The sequence below is a fragment of the Triturus cristatus genome, chromosome 11 (assembly GCF_964204655.1).
Source record: "Triturus cristatus chromosome 11, aTriCri1.1, whole genome shotgun sequence".
Classification (NCBI taxonomy): domain Eukaryota; kingdom Metazoa; phylum Chordata; class Amphibia; order Caudata; family Salamandridae; genus Triturus; species Triturus cristatus.
In genome coordinates, this window is record NC_140594.1 from 241803454 (window position 1) to 241823697 (window position 20244).

The following is a 20244-nucleotide window of genomic DNA, read 5'->3' on the forward strand; positions in this document are numbered from 1 at the left end:
TTTATTGAAACTAAGGAGCTACGTTGTCATCAGTCATAGCTGAATTTTCTAATTTAGAAATTAGGTAGAACAAGCTGGGCCATCCATTAAGTAGCAATATTGTTTTGCTCTGGGCGCCCTTAAGCCTAGAGTTGGGAATTTAGCTTGTGCTGACTTTCTTTTTTGCTTACTTAAGAGTGTCTTGCTGCGAAAGCAAGAAATCCCTTTTGAGTAGTTTCGCTTTGTCCGACAGTTCATTTAGCTCGCCCTGGAACCCATTCCACTTCCTAATATTGACCTATTGCGAACTGCAACTGGGGTGAGGTGGGGTTTGAGGTTAGTTTGTTGGGCTTCATGCTCACTGCATGTTCTGTGTGAAATATTGTAGTCCTAAAAATCTTTCGTTGTATGTCGTGCTTGCGCCTCGTTTTCAAATTGCGCATTTGGAGCGTGTAGGAAAGAGGCGGTCCATTTAAAGCTGGGTATTATCTGTTCCACCATGACTGAAGTGTGCATCCACAAGCAATAACCGGCTGCGTTCTGTATTGCCGTCCTGCGGCGTCCTGTGTTTTTTCTGAATGGATCTAGGTGAGCTTCATATGTGATGTGTTAGTGGGCCTTCTATCTTGTCTGAAGCTTGTCCAGTGTCCGCTCGGACAGCTAGAAGTGCGCTGATCAGGTTTGTTGAGTGACTAATCGAGCAGATTGCCAGACGTTCTGGTTAGCCTTCGATTAGTGTTGCTGAACACCTAAGTCTCGTGTCTCCATTGCTGTGGTTAACTGTGTGCTGTTCTCGCTCATTGTAGCGGAATAGCTGGCAGATGCATTTCTTGATGTATGTGTATCGACATAAATGATGGGTTGGTAGAGGGCGTAGCTGCGACCCCTGGCTCAGAAGGGACTGGGCAGTGCTAAGAACAGAAATCAAATGCGACTCAAGAAATCATGCACACGTTCTGTAGCTGTAATCTAGCAGCTAACTACCATGGCACCATCCCTGGTGTGCCCTAGGTGGCAGTAGAAGATCCAGGGACTAGCACCACGTGGCGCTCTGCTCGGTCAACATGCTACCATCGGCTTCTGTGAGCAGAGTCACTACTTTAATGTCAAGTTTTAAGGGTCACCTCGTCTTCGGGCTCGAAACCATTTTAATTAAAGTACTTTCGGCTGCAATTTTGAAATACTTCCTGCCTGTTTAATAGTTAATGCACTGGACTGTTCGTATTACCCTGTCACTCTTGTGTATGTGCCCTCTGCCACTATATGCACAGGTAATACCACTGCTCTCATGTGTGAACAATAGTTGGTTACTTTTAAAGGCTTCCCACAATTATAAGAGTCTAAAATTATGACCAGTTTTGTTGGTTGTAATCAATCTTTTCTCTTCAGAATTGTTTTTCCAATCGGTGTTATCTGATACTGAAGAGTTGTTGGCTTTTGCTTGTGAAGATATAGTGCTTTTTGGAGCAATCGCACAAGCACTGTTGAGGATCTAAAATAAACTGCAAGGTTTTTGGCTGGCTCAGTAGAACAGTGTGCTTATTCCCTAGCATAACCGACTGTTTAGGTTCTAAATAGGAGGTGCTGGCGAGAGCTGCCCCTGTAGGTTCACTGGCAGTGACCATAGGAAGCAACTTCGACTCCCTGTAAACTTGGACTAACAAGCATTGGCATTGCCAATAGGTCTTGCTTTTGGGACCTTGTAAGTATTTAGTTATGCAACTGTTGCATGGCTAAACACTTATAAGGTTCCAAAAGCGAGACCTATTGGCTATGCCAATGCTTGTTCAAGCATGCACCTAAAGTGCGCCCTGATACTATATGAAGCGCTCACACACTTAGAGTAGGCAGCCGCGGTCCCTGCAGGTAACAGCGGTGAGCAGTGGGGCCGGGTAAGGGGGCATTTCGAGGGACGATGCGAGGGGAAATTAAATAAATAATTTATTTTCCCTCGGCATTGTCCCTCGAAATCCCCCCTTACCTCCACCCCACCGCTGTTACCTGCACGGACCGTGGCTGTGAGTAGGTATTTACTTGACAATTGAGAAAGCTCACAGGCCATAAAAGTGCTGTTTATATGACTATATTATACAGTTTAGCATAATAAATTAAAGTGCAACAGTACTGGGGCAATAGCTGTGGGGAAGCTTTCCAGTTCTGAAAAGGAAATGGGTATAATTTGTGTTAGAAGGCCTGGTGCTTATATTGAAAATGCTGAACATATCAGGATGTTTTACTGTGAGAAGCTCAATACGGATTAGGAAAATGTTTGCTATTTTGTTTATCCTGTTTGGGTGGACTCTGTTGTACCTTAACCAGCGAAGTAGGCTGTTGTCTTGCAATTAGTAGGATACCACATGATTCACCTGATGAAGGCCTATGCTAGGTCAACACTGGGCTGGGACAATGTTTTTCTAAATAACACTGTTTAGAAATGTAGAAATATTTAGAATATTTTCAAGTATTTTGAGAATGTCCTTATTCTTTAGTCAGTTATTCTAGGAAAATTTGATCACCATCTTGATAATACAAGGATTGATGGGAAGACTGAATAACTTGTATTGGTGGATGATTCATGTGAATATGGTAAATGTGTCATTTGGAAAGTGTATTTCTTATTTAATTATATTGATTAGGTGTATTTATTTTATGTTTATACTTTTTTATGAAATAATTTGTTATGATTCATTAATTTTTGTAGAATAGATGTAGTTTGTACATATGATGTATTTCTTATAAAACCACCTTTTGATACAATTGTAAGGCACTCATTACTGGTCATGTATATGGTATTTAATTCTGGTTCTGAACTTTTTGAGTACTTGCTAATACCGTTGTTCTTAGAATAGGATGTCTTTGGGAGCTAATTAAACAGCACCATCTGTTGTAAACTATTAATGTTGTGGAAGGATTGTTATGTGTTCTACTATTAGTAGGCAACCTGGTATTTGGATACTATTTGCATTTTGAGACTAAAGATGTTTCACGTTGGTCTTGTTTAATAACAACAATCAATATTCAAGTTCCAGGGTCTAATTTGTATAGTTCTAAAGATTTCCATGCATATCCCTAACTTTACACTGACAAATGCTCCACCAACAGAAAAACCTTCTGTTCATGATAAAACTAAGAAGCACTATAACTGGGAGATCTGTAGGTATAGAAAGTATTTCCAGATATGCCCATAGTAAGCAGCGCTTTTGTTGCTGCTACTCTGTGGTATGTTGACCCTGGAGGAATAAATCAACCTTCTTATCTTTCTGTCAGCACCTAAAGACTTTATACTGCATTTAACCGTAAAGTCCTGATTGTATAATTGTTTATCTCTTACTGCCTCACTATTTTTGCTCTCAGATATTCTTCCTCTCCTTCTTCTCTCAAACTATTGACATTTTATTGGTCCACCCTTACCGTTTTGAATGTGTTCCTGTTTAATTCCATCTGTTCAACCTATCTGACTATGCCCTACCCCTCACCTTTGTCCCTCATTTATAATGTTTTCATTATTTCAATTTAAGACAATACTGTCGTTGTTTGTATTATACCGTAAAGCACACTCGTAATGACAGCGCTGTATGAAACCACTCATAAATAAATACACAAAGCATTGTAGGCATTTCTATTAAGTGTGGAAAACCATTGGGTTCACTGTATTCACTTTAAACACATTCTCTCATGACTGGAAAGCCCTTCTTGCATGACTAATTTCATATGTTCATTTTGTAGATGTAAATGTTTGGAGATCCTGTTTCTATAAAATAGTATAAGTCATTTACGGCTACATCTGGTACTTGTGGTGCATCTAAATAATTTGGTGAATAATTAAGCCAGTGTCTGCACATATTTTGTTGTTTTTTCCTTTGTAATGGAGTATTGGTATATGCATACCTTTGATGTTATCACTGATATGGACTGGGGTACAACAATCAAATATTATTTTTCTCACTTCATTTGGTTGTTTCTTACCCTTGGTTTATTCACCGTCTCTGGCACACTGGTGAGCTTCCATTAATGTAATATCTTTTAGTTTTACCTCAGTTATATACTGAATCTGAATTATGTTTTTTTTCATACAGATACTGAAATGTCACTGTCACATTTATGATCCATCTTTTACGAGCTCCGAACTTGAAGTTCTCAAGATTTTGGGCTTGTCTGCTATACTGGAAAATGAGGTGAGGAAAACAAACCTATGAAATGTGCATAGTTACTATTTTGTTATACAGCACGTTAGTAAAGAATAAAGAGAGCAATACACACTATGAATATTTTAAGCTCCCCTCCTTTAACCCCTTGTGTGCCACGCCCTTTCCATGCCCTGTGCCGGCCGTTACATTAGCGGGCGGGGTTTATGACGAGCTGGACTTGTCATGGGCACAGCGCAACCGCGGCCCATGACGAGTCCAGCTCGTCATGGGCACACAAGGGGTTAATAGTCTAAAACATGGGTACTCACAAACATTTGCCCAGTGGCCACAAAGTATAGTCTGTAGTGTGACCGAGGGCCTCGCTGATGCCAGCAGGGTGGCAGTAGGGGCTGGGATGATTCAGGGATTGTTAAGGAGGTCTAAAAAAAATGTAAATAAACCGGCAAGCATTTATTTGCAGTTTAATTAAAGTTAAGTGGTGCAGCATACCACCGTAGTTACTTCATAACTTCATTTAATCTGCAACTAAATGCTTGCCTGTTTATTCAACATTATTTTTTGAATATTAGTTAGTGCTCAACTAGTTTAGAGCAGCTCGTGCTGCTGTTCACCAGGGTGAGAGAGGGTGCATGTAAAGATCAAGAGGGCTGCAAGCGGACCCCGTGCCATACTTTTGAGTATCATTGGTCTAAAACATTAAGAGCAGTGTACATTGACATGCAGTCCATACCTACTAATCTGACTTTTCATTTGGTGCACTGTCCCTCTGTCGGGGGCATAAATTGTACCTAGCCACTCCGGGCCAAACGACGGAGACTCCAGCTCCTGTGGTCCAGAAGGAGGAGGATCCTGGGCAGTTCTTACTTCTGGGGGCTGCCTCATTCAAGGCAGCGTAGTTTTCCTCCTCGGTTTGTGCCCATGTCAGTCGAGCATCAGAAAAGGGGACAAATCTTGGTACCTTCTCTGTCTCGTGGTCGCGGTCCAGGACCCACTGGTTGTAGGGGAGGGGTAACGGGACTCTCCGGCAGTGAGATGAATGGATCCAATGCTTCCGGCCGTCCACCTTCACTGCCGTCCCTGTGGCGAGAAGGGCCTGCAGAGGTCCTTTCCAGCGCGGTTCCAAACTCCCCTTTCTCTGGTAGTTCTTCACCAGGATATAATCACCGGGTCCAATATCGTGACCTGGCCCCTCAGGTATTGGCGGTAGAGCCTCGTAAATCTGTTAGTGAATAGAACGCAAATGTTTTGTAAACTCGCACAAGTGGTCCACCAGCAAGGGGTAGTCTATCTCGGAAAAACGACGGGGTCGTGGGACTCCTCAGACATTTGCAGAGTGGCCGATAACAACCTCGTATGGTGACAATCCTGTTCTAGAGTGGGCTGTCGCCCTTATGGGCAACAGGGCTAGGGATAACACATCTGGCCATTGCAATCCTGTGCTTTCCTTCATCTTTGCCATCTTCAGCTTGAGAGTACCATTGTACTTCTCAACCAAACCCACCGACTGGGGATGGTTTGCTGCATGGGATTTCTGCTTAATGTGCAAATCATCGCACACGAGCTGGATAACCTTTGAGTTGAAGTGATTTCCATTGTCACTCCAAATCAAACGGGGCAAACAAGACGTGTAAAGTACTCTTTTAAGAGTGCCTTCCCCTTCGCTATGACTGTGTTCTCTTTAGTGGGGTAAGCTTCAATCCATTTACTGAACACACAAACAACCACTAACGTATATTTCAAATTGTTGACTCGTTCCATTTCGATGAAGTCCATCTAGAGAATCTCGAAAGGGAAGGAAGGTGGTGCAAAGTTACCAGAAGGTGTAGGAGTGGCTCTTCCAGGATTATGCATCATGCAGGCCATTCAGTACTTCACCAGATGAGCAGCTACCTTAGGGATGTTATCGGTCCACCATACAGGATCTAACGGCTTACATTTTCCATTTTGCACTAATGTGAGCTGGACCGTGCGCCATTGTGACTACGGGGAGTACATGTGCATTTGATAACATCTCTGACTTATCAGTCCAAGACCCTTCCTCGTCTAAACGCCCTGTTCTCTCCTGCCATATTGCTAACTCCTAAATTGTTGCTTCGCTTTGAATCTCTTTAACATTCTCCAATGTATCTTCAAACATCGCACCGTCGGGTACCCATCTAGCAGGACCTGCCACAAACATTTTTTTCATTTTAGATCGAGCTGTCTGCTTAGATGTCTGATCTGCAAACACATTTCCCCTCCCCACATAATCAGCAATTGCCTTGTGGGCGCTGCACTTCACTATTGCTAGCTTTTTGTGAAGTGTCAGAGCTGACCAAAGCCTGTGTATCAGTGGGCCATTCTGGATTTTTAACCCATGCAAAGTCAAGAATCCCCTCTCCGCCCAGAGCCACCCAAAATTATGGACAACCCAAAGGCGTACTGGCTGTCAGTATAAATATTGACAGTCAGACCCTCACTTAACTCGCAACTAGTTCTGCAGCTTGGGCCGATTGATAAGGAACATGTGATGTCTTAACTACAGTATGCAGCGTAGTAATAGCGTACTCTGCAGTGGTAGTGCCATCTGGTAGTTTAAAACAAGAGCCATCGACCAATAGTTCCCCTTGTGGGTCAGATGAAGGAACTTCAGTCAGGTCTACCTGTCCCTTCGTCTCCTCTTCTGTAAATCAGAATCATGTATATCTCTGTCCTCACTGTCAGAAAGGAGGGGTAGTAACATGGCTGGGTTCAGAGTGGCACATCTTTTCATTGTGACATGTGGCATAAAGAGGGTCAGTTCATGGCTGGTCAGACGTGCACTGGTGAGGTGCTGTGTCTTTGTTTTGTTCAAAAGTGTGTCCACAGCATGAGGTACCATAACTGTGAGATCGGTAGCAAGGACGAGCCCCACTGAAAGAGCCCCACTGATTGTCGGATAGAGACGGCCACAGCCGCTACCACTCGTGTACAGCTCGGGGGGGGGGTGGGGGGCTCTTGCAACGTTATCAAGCAAAGAGGAAAAATAAGCACACAGCCTCTGCTTACCTCCAAAGGCTTGTGTTAAAACTGAAAAGGCACAACTAGCCGCCTTGTGTATGTACAACACGAACGGCTTAACATAATCTGGGGTGCCAAGCACAGGTGCAGAACAAAGCGCAACTTTTAATTGCTCATAAGCTTGTTGACTTTCAGGCGTCCAGGGCAAGGGTTCATGCACATCTTTAGTGGTTAGCTGACACAGCAGTTTTGTTAGTAAAGAAAAGTTAACAATCCAATGGTGACAGTACGAAGTAATACCTATAAAGGCACGCTCGTCCCTTTGGGTCTGAGGAATGGGCATTTTAACAATCGCACTAATGTGTTCAGGTGGGTCTCCTTCCCTCCTTCGACAGTAGGTGACCTAAGTAGGTGACCTCCTGTTGACAATATTGAAACTTTGAAAGGGACATTTTATGCCCATGCTGTGCTAAATTGTTGCGCCGACCAGTCCTCAGGATCGGGTTGATGATTGAGGGGTCCACCTCTTGATCTAACCAAGCCTGATTGTCGTAATGGCACAGGTCAGCGGAAGGATCAAGTGGGGGTAGGAAAGGAAGGGAACGCCAGGGAGAGAGATCTGTAAAGAGAAAGAACAGAACACACACTGGTAAGGATCACCTCAAACAAATGTAGGAATCAACACTCGTTTTCTGGACCTGCTAGATCCCCTATCCCCTATACCTGTAAAGGAAAATAATCATCCATTCTTAAGATGGCGACAGTAAAATAAAGTTGAGGGTTGTTTGAGAGGTGGGCGAACCTTGCTTGTAGTGGGGGTTTTTCTGTAGTAACGAGAAACAAACCAAGATCAACTCCACAACATGACCCTACTCTGGGTAATCAGGCCCTACAGCATGAATCAGCACCTACCCTCCACTTGACTCCACCGTGCATCACAGGGGTAGAGCGTAGCCCTCTACCACTCGTATTAACCCCTGTTAAGATAGAGTCAGAGAAGACACCAATTAGACCATACGACAAGGTGTTGCATCACAGTTACTGCAAGCCCACATCATGCATTCACCACACTCTTCCCCTCGTGTGCTACTGTCACCGGTAACTTAAATTTGTGTATTTCTTGCAATGCTGGCAGTGTAGAGCACTGCCCAATGGGTTTCTTTGGTCTGCGATCTCCGGTCGCAGATGACCGTCTTGTAGGACTATGGTCTTTTTCAGGCTATACGCCCCCACCCCGCAGGCCGAACACATCCAAAGCGAGTGCCTCGCTCTCTCCGCCTGCCGACAAATGCAGGCCGATTAAATCCACAACGGACTTCCTGCTTTATGCGTCTTGGTCGCGTATTCTCGCGAGATGCGCTAAGCATCATGGGAGGTGTAGTTCGGGCGGCGCGGCGAGCGAACAACTTCGTTTCTCTGCCAGCGCTCGCCTGCTGGTTCATAACATAAATGTAGTAATAATTTGACCGTTGAATCTTTGCAACCTTCTTCAGTGTCAGAAGCGATCAGGAGATCGTCCGCATACTGCAGTAATACATTACCTGGGGGAAGTGTGAGAGAATCCAATTGGCCTTTCAAAGCTTGGCTATATATGCTAGGACTTTCAGTATAACCATGAGGAGCGCGACAGAATAGGAAACTTCTACCGGCCAGAGTAAATCCTAAAAGGTGCCTGCTATCTGGATGAATTGGAATGCTAAAGAAAGCATTTTTCAAATCAATCCCAAAAAACAATTTGCCAGTGGAAAGAATCGTCATCAGAAGGGCGGTGATGTCCGGGAACACTGGAAACTGAGGGACCACTATTTTATTAACCTCACGCAAATCAATCACAAAATGATAGATATCAGGATGAGCATCAGAGGAATCCAAGGGTGCCTTCTTAAGAATGGGAAGAATAGGACTATTACACACATTTGCTGCTGTCTTCTCAACAACTCTTGACTTAATCAAATCCTGTATAATCTGCAACAGAGCTCGCTCCCCTACCTGCGATATTTTGTACTGAGGAATACGAGGCAACACCGCATTGTCTTTGACCTTAATAGAGACCCGCGGTATCTGCAACAACCCCACCACTGTATCACCTGTAGCCCACAATGTGGGGGGCACATCCTTGAATTCAGCAGGGAGTGGCGCATCTTTGGAAAAACACTGTTTGGTACTAGCCACATTTGGTCCCATCCTTATATAGACACCATACGGAGAACAAACAATTGTTGCAAGCAACTTTTTCAACAAATCTAGTCCCATCAAATTCTCTCCACAATATTTTGTTAATAAGAATGGTGAATCTACGGTAAAAGGGCCAATAGTCAAAGCAAGGGGTTTGGAAATGGAGCTCACCACCGGTACGCCTGAAAAGCCTACTGAAACATTATTTTTGCCAGACAGAGCTGCCCCAGGGACCAGCGAATAAGAAACAGAGCTATTCATTGCACCTGCATCCACCAAAAACCTTTTAACCGAGCCGTGCAAATCCGTTGTGACATAAGGACCACGCTGATCTACAGGTATGTGAACTGGTCCCTCACCCTGTCCCTGGCTGTCCTAGCTGTAAGACATCCCTGTCACCTCGTCCATATCATAATCATCGTGATAGTACTGTCTTCCTCGAGGGTCATCAAAATAGTTTTGATTAGAGCGACCCTGCGATAACTCACCTGACTGAACGTCATCCCAACCACCTCCACCACGACCCCGTCCGCGAGGACCCCCTCCTGTGGGGGCCACAACTTTCTGTAACAACTCCAGGCACTCACTACGCCAGTGTCCTTCCTTCTTACAATATGCACACTGGTTCGGCCCCACAGGTGCACTGTTTCTGCTAGTGCGGGGCACATGTCGGGCCGGACCGGTGCCACGCTCTCTACCGTTCCCCCTAGCTGCCTGTTGCATCAACACCTTCGTCTTCAACTCTTTATTTTTCTTCTCCACCCCCTCCTTCTCCTCATTTTCCCTTTGCTCATAATACTGGACCATACTCAATATCACTGATGGGGAGGATGTAGTCCAAGTGCTCTCCGAAGCCTGTAACCGAGTTGCGATCTCGGGAAGCAGGTTCGGAACAAATCTATTAATGAAGAATCGGACACCTCTCTCCATTGATAAATCCTGCCCACTGAAATCCCAAAACACACCTTCAAATCTAGTAAAAAAAATCAGATACACTTTCATCTTTCTTCTGACGACATGCTGCTAACATGTCCCAATCTACCCTTATAGAGGGAATGTATGAAAGTAATAATACGACGCAGCAAAGTTAGTATCTCAGCCCTAGGCTTCTCACCAGGCTTCCTCTCTTAATCCCATGCCCTGATCTCTGCCCAAGTGCCGCCCAACTCCACAACGTGGTCCTGTGTATGCACCTGCCTCCAAATATCCACCGGTACCAGCAAACCGAAAAACATCTCAATATCTGCCAATGTCCTCACTATTGACGAGGCGGCCTCTGTCAATTCTTTGTAATATGCAGTCAGATTTTTCTTAGGGTCTGGCAACTGACTCTTAAGAGCTAAAACCTCACTCCTTTTCCATGGAGTTTAAACCCATTGTTCTTGAAAGTGAGCCTCTACTCGCTATCTGTTAACGGCATCATGCTGATGACACAGCTCCGGTATTTCAGGGTGAAAAATAGGATGTACTTCCTGATCGGGAACTGGGACACTGTCGTAGGTGTTTTCTGTTGTAACCTACCTCGATAACCAATCAGTGTGCCAACATTACTAAAAACGTTGTTAGGAGCCTTGTCGGCAGCATACACACAGTCCCAGATGTCATAAATTATCTGAGGTGAGGCACTATTGAAACACTGCCCCCACAACCCTATTAGTATGGCCGACATACGCTTGAGGGCATGCTGTTGCCCCAACAGCTCATAATCTTTCACCACACTCCACACATCCTCCACGCTGTAAATCAGATTCCGGGCCCACTGTGCGGCCTGATCAGCCACCATCTTTTTCTCTTCGTTCCCCACATCAGATCGAATCAGCACCCGCCCCATTAGTTCTCGAGCTGGTTTCCAATTCCCTTCACCCGGTCCACATACCGGCATCCCAATACTCCGCAATGTCAGAGAAGAGACATTTGAGGAAGACACAATAGATGAAGGGACAGGCACCAGTTTTATTAATGGCTGCGTTGAGTGGGTGAGGGATGGAGAGAGAGCATAAGCTGAAACGATAGGCGTAGCAGGGAGACTTGCAGTCATTGCATCTGCGGCTTGTGAAGCTAGAGAAAGAGCAGGAGGTGCAGTAGCTGAAGCAGGCAGATCTACAGCAGAAGAACCAGTAGTGTAAGCAGGAGGGGCGGAAGACTGAGGCATCAGGGCAACAGTGTATATTCTCTGCGGGACATAGGGAGGTGGAGGTTGAGCATCTTACAACTCCTCCATGAATGTATCGCCTTCCTTTTGGGCGACATAAGATTTATCACATTGCAATCTAAACTTTCTATCAGCACATTCTATACCTTTTTTACTTTCTCTCTATTATACGCTACTGCTTTCTGAGTCACTGTCTGCATCTTCCCTCTCCGGGCCTCTTTTTCTACTTTCATGCGCTTTTGTCTAGCTTCATTTTGCCATACCTGAAGAGAATCAAACATTGACTGTCTACTTCGTTTTGCAAAAATTTATCCTGCAGGAAATTCAGTTTTTGTTAATCAAAGGTACCTTTTAGTGGCCACTGCAGCTCGGCATTGTCCCTCGTATATTTGTGCCATAGTGTACTAAACCTAATAGGGCCAATGCCGTGCTTAACGTACATATCAAAGTTCGGGTTTCCTTCCTGAGGTGCAGGTTGTCTTTCCTCCAGTCGAGCCTCAACACAACAGCAACGGCACCCCAAACACCACAATTTACTCAAACAAGGTATCTTAGTAGACGACACATTCACTATTCGTACCACACGAATAAGTCGCAAATATACCCCCCATTATTTTTTTTTTTTAAGAGTTGGCCCTCTGACCGCTTTAAAAAAAACAAAAAGGAAACAAAAAGTCAGTCCGCCGACTGCACCAAAGAGACAGGCGCAAGCCCCAGGCATTTTCAAGAGTAAGCCAAATTCATTATGTTGCCTGGCAGAGTGTCCGCAGACACCCTGTATCTAAACAGTCTGCAGATCAACCAAGTTCAAGCAAGCCAAGAAATGGTCTCCAGACCATACCCAAGATTATTTAAAATGGCGCCATATTCACCAAGAATCAAGACAAACTCACCTGGTGCACACAGGTCGAACAAAGTTATTCTCCACTGATGACTCTTCGGACCAAACGGTCAGATCCAAGGGTTATGCCTTTCAGGACCCCAGGCGGGATGACCGCAGGTGAGGCACCGCCCGATCAGACAGGCGGGGCAAGTGCGAGTACTAGGCTCTATCATGCAGGGATCCCCGATCCGACCAGACGTGGCCCCGTTCTCCTCACCCGTCCGTGGGCGAAGATGGATCCGCCCAATGGAGTCCCTGTTCGGGCACCAACTGAAGGAAGTGACCCGATTAGGGCCACCCGGGTCACTCCCGACCACCTCTCTGCCTTCCAAGAAATGAACAGTCGGTGAGACAGTAGTGAATACAAACCAAGTTATTTATTAGCAATTGCGCTCGAGCGAAGTCCAGTCAGACTAGCCTCCGTAGATGCTACCGAGGGGTCTGACTTCAGGGCACTTGGTAAAACATAATATGCATTTCCAACACCCCTAAAGACCCAACCAGACTTGAATTGTCCAGCCTGGGCAATGATGAACAAAGGAGGTACAGAAGGATGCGCTACCACATGCAGAACGAGTACATGTTATCACATTTTTAAGGTTGTCTTGTTCAAGCTCAACGCTCTCTAGTGTGGGAACATGGCTACGGTAGAGGAAAGGCATGTGAGGGCAGATAAGCTATGCATTAGGATTCAACCTTGAATACGATAAGAAGAAATAACTCGAAGCAGCTTTTCGCTGAGGCAGACAGTGAATGAGACAAAAGCTTACTTTCGATCACAGTACAAAATGGTGGCTAAAGGCAAAATGGTGCGGCAAATGCTGACTTAACCCGCACAATGCTAGAAGGAGTCGGCCAAATGCATTTGCAGTCCAACATGTTCCATGTTCAAACAGCAATTACTCTAAGGCTACGTATGACTTCACATCCTAGACTAGGTGTGTTTAGGTGAAACCTGGAGATTACTAGTAGGAAAACCTCTCACGGCTGATACTCTTGTAAAAATGCACCAAACACACAAAGAGTTGGCAATTTCCAACTAATCTGGTGCAAAATTAGGAAAGCATTCCTTGATAATGCTAAAAAGAATGAAAACATTTTTCCTACAGCGTTTAAAGATCTACTCAACTTCATTCCTTTCACCACTCTACAGACCAAACCATCCTTTCCAGTTGTTCTACCTTTTTATTAAAGTATGGTCTACTGCCACCACAGGTGCATTACAAATTAGAAACCTAGATTCCTTACCAAAAGGGGCTCTTGTAAAATGTGCTAAATTAACCACAGGAACTTCCAGGGATACACATATGTTTCCATGCACCAACATACCCATACATTCCAAGCTAGCTTCTAGCTTTTTGTTTTGGTAACTTGAGACGATGACTCTCTAAAGAAGACTCAAACACAGCCTCCATTCTAGAGAACATCGCCTACATAGGCTTGAAACAACTAGTCACCACCCCCACGCACACAGCGGGACACACACTCGACCCCGTCTTCACTAGAGGAAACAGTGTCTCCTACCGCTATTCCACAGAACTCCTCTGGTCCGATCACCACTGCATCCATTTCTTTAAAACACCGTACACAAGTGCGCCAAACGCCTCCCCCACAGAAGCTGGAACAAAGTCACCAAAGACCAGCTCACCTCCGCCCTTGTCAGCACCCCACCGCCGACTATGTCAGATGCAAACACCGCAGCACGCTACCTCCACTGCTGGATTACGAACTGCGCCGACACACTCGTCTCCCTCAAGAAAGCTACCAGTAGACACATCAAGAAAGCAAGTTGGTTCTCCCCTGCACTCCACAAATCCGAACGCTCCTGCAGGTGACTCAAAAAGACATGGAGGAACAACAAAACCCCGTAAACACGCAACGCCTACAAAGCAGCACGCCACCAACTCGTCAAATCCACAGGAAGAAATCCCTCCAAGACAGAATCCTCACCAACGCACACAACACCAAAGAACTGTTCTCCCTCTTCAAGGAATAAGCCAAAACCTGCAGCGAAACAACAGACGTCCCACCCTCCCAAGACCTCTGCAACAGACTCAGCACCTTATTCCACCACAAGATCAAGATGATCTTCGACAACTTCGACAACCAAGACCACCTCACCGCTCCAGCTCCCTCCTCATGAAACGCCACCCAACAGACCCTGCTCAAATGGATCCTGTTCACAACAGAAAACACCTTGAAGACCATAAAAAAAAGCATCCACTCCGGAGCCCCCTCTATTTCCTGCCCACACCACATCTTCCACAGAGCCACCACTACCATTGCACCCGAACTACGTCAGATGATCAACTGCTCCTTTGAGACCACCACCTTCCCCGATGACTGAAAACATGCCAAAGTCAACCCCTTCCTGAAGAAACCCTCTGCAGACTGGATGGACCTTAAGAAGTTCAAGGCCATCTCACTGCTTCCCTTCACAGCCAAGGTAATTGAAAAGGCCATCAACAACCAGCTAGCAAACTTCATCAAAGTTAGCAACATCCTGGACATCTTCCAATCCGGATTCTGAAGCAATTACAGCACTGAGACTGCCCTACTCGCCTCCACTGATGACATCCGCTCCCTCCTCGACCTGGGCTAAATGGTAGGCCTCATCCTCCTGGACCTCTTGGCTGCATTCAACATCCTCTCCCATCACACCCATGTCACCAGACTCCACGATGCCAGCATCTGCAGCAAGGCCCTCGACTGGATCCGCTCCTTCCTCACCGGCAGAGTCAGCGGGTTAGACTCCCTCTCTACCTCTCGAAATCGGCAGAGACCAACTGTGGAGTGTCCCAGGGCTCCTCCCTCAGCTCCACCCCCTTCAATGTATACATAGCCCCCCTCGCAACCATCGTCAGAAACCACGGGCTCAACATAGTCTCATATGCGACGACATCCAGCTGATCCTCTCCCTCACCAACAAACCCAACATCACCAGACATAACTTCCGAGAAGGGATGAAAGCCGTCGCCACCTGGATGAAGAACAGCTACCTGAAACTCAACTCCGAAAAGACATAAGTCCTCATCCTTGGCTCCACCCCCTCGCATTGGAACGACTCCTGGTGGCCCTCGGAAATCTCCCCAACCGACCACGCACAACACCTCGGCATCATATTAGAGTCTTTGCTCACAATGAACCGCCAGATCAACACCATCTTCTCAACCTGCTTCTACACCCTCCGCATGCTTCGAAAGACCTTCAGATGGATCCCATCCGAATCCAGAAAAACTGTCATGCACTCACTCATCTGCAGAAGACTAGACTACGGTAATGCTCTCTATGCCAGAATCAACAAGAAACTCCTTCGCCGACTCCAGACTGTCCAGAACACCGCAGCCAGACTGATCCTCTACATCCCCTCACAGTCCCATCACCCAACACCTCCGCGATCTCCAGTGGCTTCCAGTCGAAAGCAGAATAACCTCCAGAAAAGCACATCCCAAACTCCTCCAATCGCCTGCTGAAATGCATCGGCACCCAAGGCACCCAGGTCTTTGATCAAATTTTAATAGCTCTCCAGTTGAGAAGACACAAAAAGATTTTTCCCCAAAGGACCCCAAACTCTCTTGATTGTCTCAAAATATTTAGAGTTCAACTTCCAATTGCTGTAATCCTTCAAAGACCTAGAGTTCCAATGCATCACAGAATTGTCCTAACCTGGTAAGTTCTCTTATCTAATAGATATTTTGTGTTTTTAGTCAATGGGGCCAAATTTCCTTTGCCAGTTCAAAAGATGTTCTTGATCTGTTTACTCCTAGGCGATTTTTATCAAATTGAGGAAATATTGTGTACTCTCAACAACACCAAGCTCCTCTCTAAAATACAATGAAAACTCCTTAATACAAGATAACTAACCTTCATTTCCAAATAATTTATGTGCTGTGCTTTCTCCTTGACCATACTTTTGCTAGCCCCAGAACTCCTAGCCAAGCCCGCAATTATGTATCTCACACCTGTCTCTAGTATCAAATTCAGGCTTATTGTGTCTCTAACAGAGCTAGACTATTCCATACCGCCAGTATTTTTGAACTACCAATTCAGCCACTGTCTCACTTCCACTGATGAGGCCACCTTGTCTCCACACTATTGACCATTCCACAAGCAACATGCCTTGTTCCGCTGTAAAGCTCTGTAATGACAATCCTCTTACCCTTGTCAGGGCTCTCAAATCCACTTCATCCTTTGAAAACACCTGATGTACCACTTTTTTCAGTTTTACTTTCTTCTCTGGCAACCATAATATAGCCTGAACTGTTGACCTCAAATCCCAAGGACTCCAAAGTTCTATTTATCTCCATTATTGACTTCTCCAGTTTATAAGGAAACCCAAACCCTCTAGCATATTCATCACCATACACTCTTTATTCTGCCTCCCCCCACTAACTGGGAAAAACTAAAACAAGTCTCCGTACTCACCATGTGGACAGCCTTTTCGCTGACCATACCCTCTTGTGAAACCTCCTCTACGAGTGGTCGGTCTATATGCGTAAAGACCTATTGCCTCTTGAAACACCCAATTACATCCTCCTGTACTCTACCACTAGGCCACCACTTGTTCCTGTTGCCAACTTTACTGGGTTTTTAGGTCTCGCCTACGCAGCGCGCAATCGCTGCATGGGAGGGACCTCTTGGAATCGCTCTGTACTTTCTTGGAAACTATTGCATGTTTTGCACTGTTTCCAATGAGTACTCGTGCATGCAGAGCGTTTGCCCTGCGGGAGCGAGCAGCGGCGCCGCCATCTGTTTGCAATTATCGCGCCTGCCGCTGCTCGGTCCCGCCAGGCAAACGCTCTGCATGCACGAGTTCTCTACCTTTCGCGGCCGGGAGGGCGCGCTTGTTATTGTTTTGCATACGTGTGCTGTGAGCAGCTATGAGAGGCCCCAACGGGATCCAATCAGAGTGTACTACCAAGGGGTCAGTGAGTTCGCTACTCCCTTATTGGCCACTTCTGCGGACCAGGCTCATACATCCCAAAACACGCAAGGCACTATATTAGTTAACCAAATGATCTGCCACCAATCACTTTGCCGCCTTGGTGTATTTTCTGTGTGCATTTTTAAGTAGCACAAATTTAATCCGAAGTAATCAGAGCGCTTTACATGAGCACCACTTACATTATACTAGGACAGATTCTTTGTAGGCACGCAGAGATTAAAATAATGTGCCAGAATTACAGGATTCTGAGCCGACGCAAAGATTCAAACCTAGCTTCCCATTTCCAAAGTTGGCAACTCTGGCCGTTTCCCCACATCTGCTCCTTAATAGCCTAATGAATCCTGGGAGTCGTAGTCCAGCTGAGCATTAGTTCATCCACTAGAACTAACAAACCTGGAAACAATAATGGGTAAATTAAAGGACCAGGATTGAAGAGGTGCGTTTTTGGCGGCATTGAGCCATCTGGTAACTTTAACTTTTTTTTTTTTGTTGGGCACTTTGTGCTGTGAGCAGCTGAGAGGCCCCAACTGGATCTAATCAGAGAGTACGACCAAGGGGTCAGTGAGTTTGCTACTCTCTTATTGGCCACTTCTGCGGACCAGGCTCACTCATACCAAAACATGCAAGGCACTCCTCTTTTAAAAATAAAAAATGTTTATCTTTCACGCTTCTTAGAAACAGATATACAGCCGAGTTCTTAGAAAGCGCTGCCCCGCTGGGAATTTCTTTGACTTAAAAGGGAAACTCCAGGCAGATGTAAACATTCCATAGTATTCGAGTGTTATTCTTCTCTTCTGGCAGCCCCTACGCCTTTTAGTCAAAACCTTTGCTGCCTCCCCTTTCCTTCTCTATCCGATGGACTAAATTCCTTAAAACCAGAGGCCCCTACTGTAAATACAATAAGCATTGGCAAAACCAATAAAATTGGCAGCCTTTTGGTTTTGTAAATGCCTGAATAATCTGTCATGGTTCTTGTTAAACTTTTTGAGGGGATAGTTGCTAAGCTGTCGACAACATTGAAGAAAACTTTTTTAAAAAAACAATGACTGAAAGCAAATATATTTTTGGTCTTAAAAAGCACACTGACATTGCAGTCCCTGGCAGTGAAGAGAACTATTTTGTGTGTATGTGCTCCTTTGAAAGAGCAGAATGCCATCACACCGTGAAGTTAGCCAGTGGCAGAAGTAGGCTGAACTAGTGCCCCAAGCTGTGTGCATTAAAGGCCTGAAGAACAAGCATTGGCATAGCCAATAGGTCTCGCCTTTGGGACCTTATAAGTGTTTAGCCATGCAACAGTTGATGTTGTTGCACCAAGGATATTGTGCTGGATAACTAAACACTTATAAGGTCCCAAAGGCGAGACCTATTGGCTATGCCAATGCTTGTTTTATTAGCTGTCTGTGTGAGGTCAAAAACCCCTCAGCAACTAGCCTGCCTTGACCTGACCCCGAGATTTGTCAAATCTACAGCCAAACCTGTTAGGAGCACGTCCCCAGTCAATTGCATTATGCGCTTATGCCATATACAGATAAGCCCAACCAAAATGGGCACCAAATCTCGCAGTCTTTTGTAGCCAGTCCCTATGTGCTATGTCATTGGCTTGTCAAAATGACTTTAGCCGAGCTTGAGATATTCTTTCTCACCCTGCCCGCAACCCTTGTTGCCATCCTCCTTGCCCTGAACCTAGATCACACACAGCAGCCCCTTCAGCGTTAGCCACATTCAACCCTTTCAGCACGAGCTTCATCTGAGGTAAACGCCTCTCCCAACTAAGGACTCTGCATTGTGCTGCAACTGTTATTCTTAAATACTTCATTCTTGACAAATGCTTCTCCAACAAGTAATGATATTATTTGAACTTGTCACCTCAAACTTGGTGAAACTAAAACTTGAACCCAACAGGCACACTATCAAAACATCCATGACTATATCAGTCCCCAAAAATCTCAAACAATACAATTCTGCCCACACCACCTCACCACATACAGAATGAATTCCTTCTCAAATAACATCTCTGTTCTCACACTTGTATATAATAACACTCTTCCATCTTCTTAATTTCATCCGCTAAGAAACTAAACACATAAATAATTATGTACAGCACAGCAGTCCTTCCAAGTCCTCCACAGGTCCAGAGGTGTACTGAAGAGTTAGGTTTGAGGGTCCAATATTTATAACTGGTGGCAGCTTTGAAATAGGAGTAGGTTCTGGAGGTTTCTACCCCATGAGATGCTTCGAATTTCTGTCTCCTTGCCCTGGGGCCACTAAATACTAGTGTTAAATCCTTTGAGAGTGTGCACAGGCAGAGTCTTTGTGATGTGCAAATGGGGAAGGTGACAGCTCCTTCCCCTTATGTCAGAGATGGCCTATCCTGTTGACTCCTATTACCCTTTGTCTCACTGTCTGGAAGCAATACACAAAGATCAACTACCAGCTACACCCAGTCATAAGAACAGGATACAGGCTACAGTCAGCAAATGGTTGCGACAAGAGAATGCCAACTTTCTAAAAGTTGCATTTTTGAAATTGTAACTTAAAATTTGACTTTACCATTAAAGAGGGCTTTAAATTACAATTCTTTGGACACCAAACGTGATATTCTACATGCTCCTGGTTGAAAGTTATCACTTATTAAATGTAATTAGTGAATCCAATGTTATCCAATGAGAGAGGCAGACCTTGCAAAAGTGAAAACCAATTTAAGAGTTCTTCACTACCAGGACATGTAAAAGTTAAAAGTACATGTCCAACTTCATAAATACACTAAACCCTGCCCTTTGGGCTGTTTAAGGCCTACCTTAGGGGTGCCGTATGTGTATTATAAATGAAAGTTTTGGCCTGGCAAAAGGTTTTATGTGCCAGGGTGAAATGGCAGTTTAAAACTGCACACACAGGCTGCAATGGCAGGCTTCAGACATGTTTCAAGGCTACTTATGTGGGTGGCACTATAAGTGCTACAGGCCTACTAGTAGCATTTCGTTTA

General features: G+C 45.2%; 1 protein-coding gene across 2 annotated transcripts in view; it reads left to right on the plus strand.

Annotated features, from left to right (window-relative positions):
- Nucleotides 1-20244, plus strand: part of SRRD (SRR1 domain containing) — a 106862-nt gene that overhangs the window by 61896 nt on the left and 24722 nt on the right. For both annotated transcript variants that reach the window (XM_085635660.1, XM_085635659.1), the window contains exon 6: nucleotides 4056-4154. In XM_085635660.1, the coding sequence (XP_085491786.1) occupies nucleotides 4056-4154 (99 nt within the window). The remainder of the gene's footprint in view (nucleotides 1-4055; nucleotides 4155-20244) is intronic.